Here is a 10,903-nt window from a genome sequence, read left to right as displayed (position 1 = left end):
TTAAAATAAGTTATAAACTTCTAAATTAACTCCGAAAAACAAACCTAAGTATTTTGGTGAAATGAGAGGCATTAGAAGAGGGTTACATAGTATTTGAACGCAGTCTTTTGATTATCTAAAAACATAATAAGTCTCAATCCAGGTTATACCCTGGTTTATGTCCGTTTTTTCCGTTAATTTTTGTTGTACCTTATGCTATAAAAGTTGTACTACATAATTTTTTGGACAGAAATATCCCTACCGTTATAACTTCTTATCTTTTCACATTATAATTACCATGCATGCATACACAATATTTATATATATATATATATATATATATATATATATATATATATTCTTACATTCTTCAATGGTAAGTTTAAATTCATTTAGATTTTAATTAAATATTACCATAGTTATATTTAGTAATTTATCATTCCTATAATTCTTAATTCAATAATATTAATATATATATATACACACACACACACACACTATTATTTAAAAATATTAATATAATAAATGAGCAGCAACATAATGCATTTGCAGTTGAATTGAGACAAGTTAAGATTTTTGGATATCAATCTATGGAAGTTGTTGAATTGAGATAGATGAAATCAAGTATTATGTATATCCATATATGAATATGAATTTATAAGGGATATATCTCTAATTAGAAGAAGACTATATTTTTTCTCAAAAAAAAAAAAAGAAAAAAAAAGAAGACTATATTTAGAAAATTTTTATTCATTTTCAACGACAAAAATATTGTAATACAACGTTGAGTACCCTTAAAAGTATAGTGGAATATATTCATCACAATAAATTTGAATTTCTTGTATTAATTTCAAATACATACACAACAAAAATTTTACTCGAATACCTATGAAACTTCGACAACTAAAACAAATGCATTATATCTATTTCAAAATGATTTACTAATTGGGTTTAAATATTGGGCACAAGTCTTCGCGCAAAGCGCGTAGAAAAAACTAGTAAAGTATAATAAAAGAGAAGGATGTTTTGTATGCATGTGTAATGCCAATCTTGCCCCTAATAGATGGATAAAATTACGGTAAACTTTAATCTCCAATCTAATAGATGGATATAAAGCGTTAGCGTTCCACAAAAAAGTGTCCAACAAGTTACATTGGAATCTTGATATATTGGTATATCGGTACGTTTGGTTATGTGTTTTTAAAGAGGGAATTATGCTCCAAAAAAAGAGCAAAAAAGTAGATAGAGATTTTTTAATATGAATAATGTTATTTACCCCACTTTAAAAATAATAATCAAATAAGAAAAAATATCAAGTATATGTAAGCAGAAAGTTAATAGCTCATTGAAGACTGAAGAGTACTTGAATTTTTAAAAGATTTTTAATTATTTGACAGGAATTTTTAGATAAACTCTTTTGGGGTAAATCACAGAATTATTGATTCTCATCATTATGTGTATGTGTATTTTTGAGAAAAAAATGTAATTATTATTGTTTTTTATAGGTTTTTTTAAGACAATGAAAACCTGCAATAATTATTTTATAATGTACACCAAGTAAATCACGTTTTGTGTGATAACTTGTAAATTATACAAAAGATGTAAACTACTAATAAGCTCCAAAAGAAAGGTGAACAACACTATGAAAAAGTTATGTGGGTAAATCAGCAAATTATTGTGTGGACCATGGTCCACGTAGTTGCGTAGACCATGAATGCAATATACATTTTTAATATATTAAAAGTATATTATTTGTGTACTGAATGTACACTATTTGATAATATATAAAAAATCATGTACTTTCAAATAATGTACTTTATATATAAAAAAAAATAATGTATTTTTAATATATTAATAATGTATATTTTTAATTTATGATTCACACAAATGTGTGGATCATGATCAATGTACATTATTTTTGTACCAAAAATAAAAAGTACATTATTTTTGTACTGAAGGTACATTATTTTTGTACTGTAGGTACATTATTTAATAGTATATATCAAATAATGTACCTTCAGTATAAAAATAATGTGCTTTTTATTTTTGGTCCACATAGCTATGTGGAGTCCATGCAATAATTTGCCCTACCCCGGTCATATTTACAAGCAGAGTAATAAATTTACCGAATATGTTTGTACAAATAATTAATTCGATGAGCTGGTTAAATCAATTCTTCAGCAGACAAATTGACTTGGGCTGTAATGTGGCCCTTTGTGTCCTTTTCTTGGCACGTTTTCTTGCCATTTGTACTTTTTTATTTAATAATAAATTTAAATATCATTATATTGTTATTAATAAATTGTGAGAGTAAATTAAAATGATAGGAATGTACAACGTAGTTCACTTTTGCGAGCAGCTCAGTTGGTAACATAAGTGAAGTTTGAAAAGAAAGGTTAGGGATCTGGGCGGTTTTGGTGATATTAAAATATATATTGAATAAATATAAACATTATAATAACCAGCAACGGAGTAAATTTGACATTTAAAATGAAAATGCAATAGGCCACCCAAAGTAACTTTTTCATTTTCAGCTTATTGGCATCAATAAGTTTTTTTTTTTTTGGTAAATTTACAGGGTCTTTCTCTCCGTCCGTTTAACGGTCCGGGGTCCACCCACGTTCGCTCCGGGAGGCACGGGAGCTGGCCCAGGGGGAATCGTAAAGCATCAATAAGTTAAGCCAAAAAGCTACTTTGTATTTACCAACCACTCAAATTAATTGTTTGACTGGTCAAACAGCTAAAGTTAGTCAAACGAGTTAGAATTTATTTAGTGTTTGACTGACATTTTTTTTTGAATACAACTGAACTGTTCATAGATACTTTAACTTGTTGAAGCACACAAAGAGTCAATATCGCCTCGATATCATGACCTCCCATATGAGAAAGTCACTACATGCCATATGGGCACAACTATAGGATTTGATTACACATTCAAATAAAAAATCATATCCCCTAATTAAAAAGGGGTATCATCCCTTCTTATTGGTAATCTACTTTTTAAGTTTGGATTAATACTTTTATATTTATGTTTTTTTTTAATCATATTGATGCTTTGAATGTCATTATATTAACTATTAAGATCAATTGTCTTGATTTTTTATTTTTGTATTTTTAAAACCTTTATTCTTATTATAAGGTCATACACAACCAAACATCAATATTGCTAATGATTTCAATTCCACCTTATTATCAAACATGCAAAATATTTTCTCCAAAACCCATTACCATTACTAAGTATTTGATTCCCATTCCGATTCCAATTCCCATGTGCGAACCAAACACACCTTTAATTTTAGTTTAGATATCTCATTTATTTGTTAGTGTAATATAATGCATTTAATATGATTTCAACTTAAAATTTATTTTAACCATAAACTCAATAAATTATGGTTACATTTTTAGAATTATAACTCAAAAGTTTACAAACACCATTTTGCAAATACTAAAATATTGGTTAAATTAAAGGTAAATTAATTGAAGGAGATAATTCTAATTAAATTAAACAACCTAGCTATTGTAAGTTCCTGCTGGCTCCAATTCAATTCTGCACAGGGCATCGCCCACCTGCCTGAATCATGCATGCACCGTATATGCATCCTAGATAGCGTAATTGTGGCAACCTAATTAGCTGCTACCTTAAACCTTATGATATACAAAATCATACTATGATTTTGCGTGTAATAGCAAACAAATTACAGTCTACAGACACCCCTGCCACCCAATAATGCGTGTTAAGAATCACATTTTCACGTTGCTGCAGAGTAGTTGTACCTCATGCTGCACTCCCATCTTCAGTTAAATTTTATTCGTCAGCAGCTGCATCATTTACCTGCAACATGCAAAACATGCATGCCCCCATATATCTGTTAGCATATATGAAACGTTTATCACTACTTCAAAAACTATAGTTAGGGAAGTCTCGATCCAATAACCTGCACACTCGTAGCGAATGTATAACTTTATTTTCTTATACCGTATGTTACATTTTCGAGAGACATGGTGCCCTTTAGAGTCTCTGCCTAACAGGTGTTAGAATTTGCCTTTCAGGATCTCCGCCAAAACCATCTTATCTTCTTTTTTTGGATTTGTTTTGTGGTGAGAAAACCGGAGTTGTAATCGGTTTATTAGGAAACTTGTGAAGCATATATAATATATGTAAATAATAAATTTAGTTGAGACGATAGGATGAGGCTTACGTTGAGTCTAATGCTCTGGCTAGATCGCTGAAGTTTTGAGGTTGGGGTTGGCTTAGCTGGAGATGTATGTGGCCGTGGGATTCTTCACTAATGCTCAAGTCATATGGAGAAATGGTGTCCCCATTCACTGCATTTGGGTCCCTTGTGCCATATGCCTGCAGGAACCAAAAATGAAGCTTATTAGCTTCTTACTACCATTTTTTTTTTAGTCACTGATTAAGATTTCTCAAGCTAAGATTTAATGCTCAAGTTTCAACTTTCAACTAAATCTCGCCTCGTCGACAAAAGACCACAGGCTAATAAACAAAGCTAGATTATCCAACCAAGGAAACCTTTATTAATTAAAGAGGTACATCACTCTAAGTTGCACATAATAGTTGACTAATTCAAACCAAGCCTATATCAAGCTAAGGTTACTCCGTGACCTGCTCAAACCAAGAAGGTAATCCAACCTATGTTGCTCATAGTTGACCACTCAAACCAAGAAGATTTATACCGAGGTGATCGGCTCAAATCAAAAAAGTCAATAGACCGCTCTCATTAGGAGTCGAACTTGGAATTTTGTAATTATCAAACCAACCATCTGACCAACTTGGTTGAGGTTGCTCTTAGAATTCCATATTTTGTTGTTGAATAATGTTTACCTTCTTAAAGAGTTCCAAGTTTTCCTGGTGGATGAAACTCCCCTGTGTGGATTTAACAGAAAAAAAACATCCTCAGATCAACACACTTACATATATAGGTTTCCATTGTTTCAGAAAGTACCTTGTGGGTTAGTTCTTGAATCTGATCAATTAGTATTTGTTCCTGCAGAGGTTAAATTAAACAAGCAATTTAATAAGCGCGCTCTTGATCGACTATGATCCATTAGCAGAAATGAAATAGTTAGTTACTGAGTACTGACCTTCTTCATTCTGATGCCTCTCAAACTCATTTCCAGTTGGTTTTCAAGATTCTGCAGGTCTCTAACACTCAACCCATAGAGTTCTCCCATTAATTTCCTGGTTTTGTTGCAATATATATATATATATATATGATGAGTACAGTACAGTTGATGAATAAACTGTTAAGATTTTCTCGTATAGAATATATATTACCGATGATCTTCTTGCATGTTGTGTAATTGTTGCCTCAGAATTGCTGCTTCTGTTTGCCAAAACTAGCAACAACATCATTAAACTGCTCAGCGTGCAAAACTTGGAAACTTTCAACATTAATACAAACTTATGAAACTAATTAGAATATCTACCCTCTATTGATTAGTTATATTAAGTCACCATGATTTACCCCTTTACAATTGTGGAGCCAAGGTGTGGGACGGACTCCTGGGGTGAACAATTCCATTTTTTGTCACAAGCCTTCACTTGTTTAGGATGATCATGTTCAATACACAAACTTGTACTACGTAATACACAAACACTAATATAAGAAATCTCTCAAAGCAATATCCTTGCCATTTTTTTTTTTTGAAAATTCAATTCCTTGCCATATTTCTTAGTTCGTCTTTATTATTTGTTCTTATTTTGTATCTAGAATTATTGATTTGGGGCAGGGTCAATTAATTCCACCAAATTAAAAGTGTTCCTCTGCTCTGCCAAGACAGACGAACTATCTTTGAATGGAACTATATATATATATGCAGCCATGGCGTGGTGATCGATCAAGTAAGAGGTTAATAATCTTTGCAGCACTAAATGCACCAGCTAGCTAGCTAGCTAGCATGGATTAAAGATTTACCTTTGATGAACACACGCCATTGCTGAATGCTGAGCTTCAGAAATTGAGACTCAATGCATATAATTCCATTAAAAAATAGTTCGTTCCTCTTAACAGAGCACATATTTCCGGCTAAGTTTACCAAAGTATTTTTTTTGTTACCCCATAATTATAATTACTTCGAGTATTCAAATCTCAAAATTTAGCTCGATTAAAAAAAACTGAGGTTTGAGCTTGGCTCAACGGATACTATTCTAGTTCAAATTCAGCTAGATAGTATGTAATCAATTCGAATTCAAAAATTCGTGGAGTTGAACCCAAATAGCTTAACTTGATTTTATATACGGCAAAGCCCACGGTCGCTACCCAAAAGTGTATTCTGAGTGAAACTTGCCTTGTAATTCTAGCTAACAAATAATCACAAGGAGGTGTGCTTTGGAAGAAACTCGCCTTGTGACCTGGGTAAATTAGTCTAGGTTAGTCATAGCTACTTAGCTAGCCGGTTCAAATCAAGAAGACTACTCCTATATAGAGAGTTGGAATCTTATGATTACTAAACCAATAGTCTGACCAACTTAACTATGTTTGCTCCAACTTGATTTCATCTATAAGTTTGAACACCAAACTTAAGGGTCGTCCCTCACGCCTCTTGCCCTAGGAAACTTGTGAGAAGAGGTAAATCACGGAATGTACCTCAGTAGCACAGTGATTTGAATGCTTGCTTATTTCTCAAGATTTTATCTGTTGTAGGATTTGAACCGGACATTTATAGGTCACCACAACCACACTCAGACTTTCACCACTGAGCTATACATGAGGCACTTGATTTCATCTCTAGTTGCATGGAAGATTGCACAATCTTTGAGTTGATTTATTTAACAATTCCTGCACCTACTATACACCCTACCCTACTCCTGATGTACTTAGCTAACTCTTTTGGTACCGTGATTCTCTTGTTCTATCTAGTAGTAACAATATTGACCTCTAATTGTTTAATTAAAATCGAGCTATACAATCAAATATTTGAGGAAAATTCTCGTCACAATATTCAAATTAGTATAAAAATATGGGGTGCCTTGGAAATATGTACCTTGAGTTCTGATGCTGGATTCTGAGGAGATTGAACGCTTTCATCTTGTGCCTTGTTGTAGCGTTCGATTACTGATCTCATGCTGCTAATTAATGAAATTAGAATAAAAGGGAAGCACAAAAAACATATGTAATTCTCATAATATTATTAATGTTCATTGTTATTAAAAAAAAAAAAAGCTTTAGTTTAATGTTATAAGTTATTCATATTTGTATCTTTCATGGTAATGAAGTACAATCTGACGTGGATTGGAGCAACTTCAACTGAATTACGTACTCTTTGAATTAAGTGTATTATAGTTGGTGAAGTAGTTCATTACAAAGAGACTATGGGTTTGACTTTTAATTTATTGGAAATATAGATGAAGTCAAATGTTGTGTCATTATACGTGGGTTTTTAGTCTTGTTAATTATGGTTTATTATCATGCAACACAGCAAGAAAGTTGTATTTGTGAACTCATGAGATCAATGTATGCATATACACTACACAAATACATATATAAATGTGGTAAGGCGTTGTTAGAAACTTAGGTAGGGTTTGCGTTAAGGTTTATATAAGAACTTAAGCTACATAAACAGTCCATCTTTAACATAGTACATATATATGATTTATTGGAGAAAGACACTTTAATTTTCCTAATATTTAATTTATATAGCTTAGCTTGCTTTCAAATTTATGATATATTAATCAATAATTTATATATAGATAATTATGAAATTTATTTTCATTAATTAATTAATGTTTGTTTAATCACCATAAAGGAAAAGGTTTGTGATGAGTAGTTTTAGCTTTAATTCTTTTATTTTATTTTTCTCCCATAGTGTTGCATGCAACTCCAAATTCTATGTGCTGATGAGTAAAAGTAGGCGCAGCTTGTTTTATAAACTCAAAGATCCAAGAAAGAAGACTTAATATAATCTCAAAATATTCCAAAGTTTTAATTAAGGCATATATATGTTGTTTCTTAGCTTGTGTTTAGTCTTGCTCTGATATGTATTAGAAACCAATTTTATCCAGTACTACCACAGAAACGGAAGATTATGACATCATGTTATATACATCAGCATTTACTAGTCAGATATTTTGTCATTTATATATGACTTTATCATTTACTAGTCAGATATTTTGTCATTTATATATGACTTTATAATATACTAGTCAGATATTTTGTCATTTATATATGACTTTATAATATTATTGTACAGAAATTTTTAGTTGTTAAACTACATGCAAAGTCGCAAACTATTTTAACCCTAACATTATATGTTGTTACTAGCTTGTGTTTAGCTGGTCTAATTCTCTTGCTCTGATATGTATTACAAACCTAATTCATCCAGTACTACTATAGAAACGGAAGATTATGACATCATGTTATATACATCAACATTTACTAGTCAGATATTTTGTCATTTATATATGACTTTATAATATTATTGTACAGAAATTTTTAGTTGTTAAACTACATGCAAAGTCGCAAACTATTTTAACCCTAACATTATATGTTGTTACTAGCTTGTGTTTAGCTGGTCTAATTCTCTTGCTCTGATATGTATTACAAACCTAATTCATCCAGTACTACTATAGAAACGGAAGATTATGACATCATGTTATATACATCAACATTTACTAGTCAGATATTTTGTCATTTATATATGACTTTATAATATTATTGTACAGAAATTTTTAGTTGTTAAACTACATGCAAAGTCGCAAACTATTTTAGCCCTAACATTATATGATGTTACTAGCTTGTGTTTAGCTGGTCTAATTCTCTTGCTCTGATATGTATTACAAACCAAATTCATCCAGTACTACTATAGAAACGGAAGATTATGACATCATGTTATATACATCAGCATTTACAAGTTAAATGTTTTGTCCAAAATTTTTTAGTTAATAAACTACGCAAACTAGTTTAACGTAACCCGAGTTATAAGTAATATAATAGGACAAGAAAGAAAGGGGAAATTATATATCTGCACAAAAGAAACATATGGGGTTTTGAAACCAACGAAGAACAAAGACAAAACAGATTATTAAACAGTACATATAATAAAATATATGAGGCCATTAATTAATGAAAGAATTAAGAAAAGTAAAAAACCTGGAGCTTGCAAATTCATGGAGCTTCCCTGTGCTGGAGAAGATTATCAATCCCACTTCTGCATCGCACAGAATCCCCAGCTCCTTCGCCTTCTTCAACAACCCATTTCTCCTCTTCGAGAAGGTGACTTGCCTGTTGGTCGAGTTGTCGATCCTCCTAATTACAACCTTGCCCCTCCCCATCCTTCTCCACCCTATTTCTGGGGGGTTTTCTGCAGCCTGCAAGCGAGTACCAAACTGGAAGACAAAAAAGTTCAGATCTTTATCTCCAGACTTTTACACATAAACAGTAGATATATATAGCAAAGTCAAATGAAGAAACCACTGAAAGAGGAAAGATAATTTACTGGTCGGATAAGTCTTGGGGGGATGATAGTAGGGTAGAATTGTTGAAGAAGCTAGGTTTAGGTGGTTGTTCACACCAACATGGAAATGGGGGTTTTATAACCCAGATTAATACATAAGTAAGAACCTCAAAACCACTAATGTTGGCTGTTTGTTTTCGGAAACAGCTAGGAATGTGGTTTCCCCTTTAAATAATGGGGTTTTTTTTTTGAAAAGTATAATGGTATTAGTATACAACCATATCTTACCCCATCCGTGTTTTAAGAAAATACTATGTAGGTCATTTGATATTAGCATTAGTGTTCAAGTCTTATCATGAGCAATATTGTATTAAGTGAGTGCACTGCCCCCTCCAAATTTTGTGTATTTAATTCCTGTATAGTCGCACACGCGGTATATTCATCTGGCTAAAAATACTATGATTCGATTGTTAAAACTTATTTTTTTATGTTAATAAACCATTAGAATAAGTTGCAAGCTCAATATGGCCAGTTCATCGAAATTCTATTGTCTTATACAATTGTCTTATACAATTTTAGTAAATTCAATTAAAAAAAACCTCTCTCTCTCTCTGTAGATAGACTAGAGATCAAATGCAAAGGAGTTTTTAGGTAAAAAATAGATTGAAATCTCAATCATTGATCTAGCCAAAATCAAAAACCCAGAATGAAGATTTTTTCTTTTTTAAATGCGGTGGTATTATGGTAATTTTGTTAAGTTTAAAGTTTAAGGTGCGTAAATATACATTTGAAGGTGCGTAAGTTTATAGCTTAAGATACATAAGTTTATAGCTTAAGGTGCATTTGTTTAAAGATTAAGGTGCACCACTTTCTAGTTTGAGGTGCATCAGTTTAACACTTAAGGTGCACGACTTACAAACACTAGGTGCATAAATTTCCAGCTTAAGGTGCATCAGTTTCCAGCTTAAGGTGCACAAATTTAACACTTAAGGTGCATAATTTTGATTCATTAGGAATATCAACTTCCATTCTCTAGGTGCATAAATTTAAAGCTTAAGGTGCATAACTTTGAAGCTTAAAGTGCATAAGTTCAGTACTTAAGGTGCATAACTTTGAAACTTAAGGTGCATAAGTTCAATACTTAAGGTGCATAATTTCGACACTTTAGATGCATCCGTTCAAGACTTAAAGGTGCATAAGTTTGAAGACTTAAGGTGCATCAGTGCAGAGATTAAGATGTATAAGCTTGACACTTAAGGTGCATTAGTTCGAGACACTTAAGATCATTCGCATCCATGTTGCCAAGAACCACATTTAAAAAAAAAAATTCTTCATTTTGAGTCATTAGATCAACGACTCAGATCTCACATCATTTTCACCCAGGAGACTTCGTACGTGAACCACCCTCTCTCTCTCTCTCTCTCTCTCTCTCTCTCTCTCTCTCTATATATATATATATATATATATATATATATATATATATATATATATATATATATATATATATATA

The 10,903-nt window shown here is 31.7% G+C and overlaps 1 protein-coding gene across 3 annotated transcripts; it reads right to left on the bottom strand.

Annotated features, from left to right (window-relative positions):
• Positions 1 to 3,376: 3,376 nt before the first annotated feature.
• LOC116013758 (MADS-box transcription factor 23-like) lies at positions 3,377 to 9,526 on the bottom strand. Of its 3 annotated transcripts, none has more exons than XM_031253674.1 (9): positions 9,436 to 9,526; positions 9,090 to 9,325; positions 6,985 to 7,069; positions 5,276 to 5,337; positions 5,083 to 5,179; positions 4,944 to 4,985; positions 4,823 to 4,864; positions 4,179 to 4,333; positions 3,377 to 3,811 (listed from the first exon to the last, which is right to left on the bottom strand). In XM_031253674.1, the coding sequence occupies exons 2-9, from the start codon at positions 9,269 to 9,271 to the stop codon at positions 3,808 to 3,810; spliced, it is 669 nt and encodes a 222-aa protein (XP_031109534.1). In that variant the 5' UTR covers positions 9,272 to 9,325; positions 9,436 to 9,526; the 3' UTR covers positions 3,377 to 3,807. The 3 variants fall into 3 exon arrangements, with proteins under 3 accessions (XP_031109534.1, XP_031109535.1, XP_031109536.1); XM_031253675.1 differs by having other exon boundaries at positions 6,985 to 7,066; positions 9,436 to 9,525; XM_031253676.1 differs by lacking the exon at positions 4,823 to 4,864.
• Positions 9,527 to 10,903: the final 1,377 nt, after the last annotated feature.

This window comes from Ipomoea triloba, chromosome 3, assembly GCF_003576645.1.
Source record: "Ipomoea triloba cultivar NCNSP0323 chromosome 3, ASM357664v1".
Taxonomy (NCBI): domain Eukaryota; kingdom Viridiplantae; phylum Streptophyta; class Magnoliopsida; order Solanales; family Convolvulaceae; genus Ipomoea; species Ipomoea triloba.
Note: the sequence above shows the minus strand (reverse complement) of the source record. Positions and strands in the feature narration are given on the sequence as shown.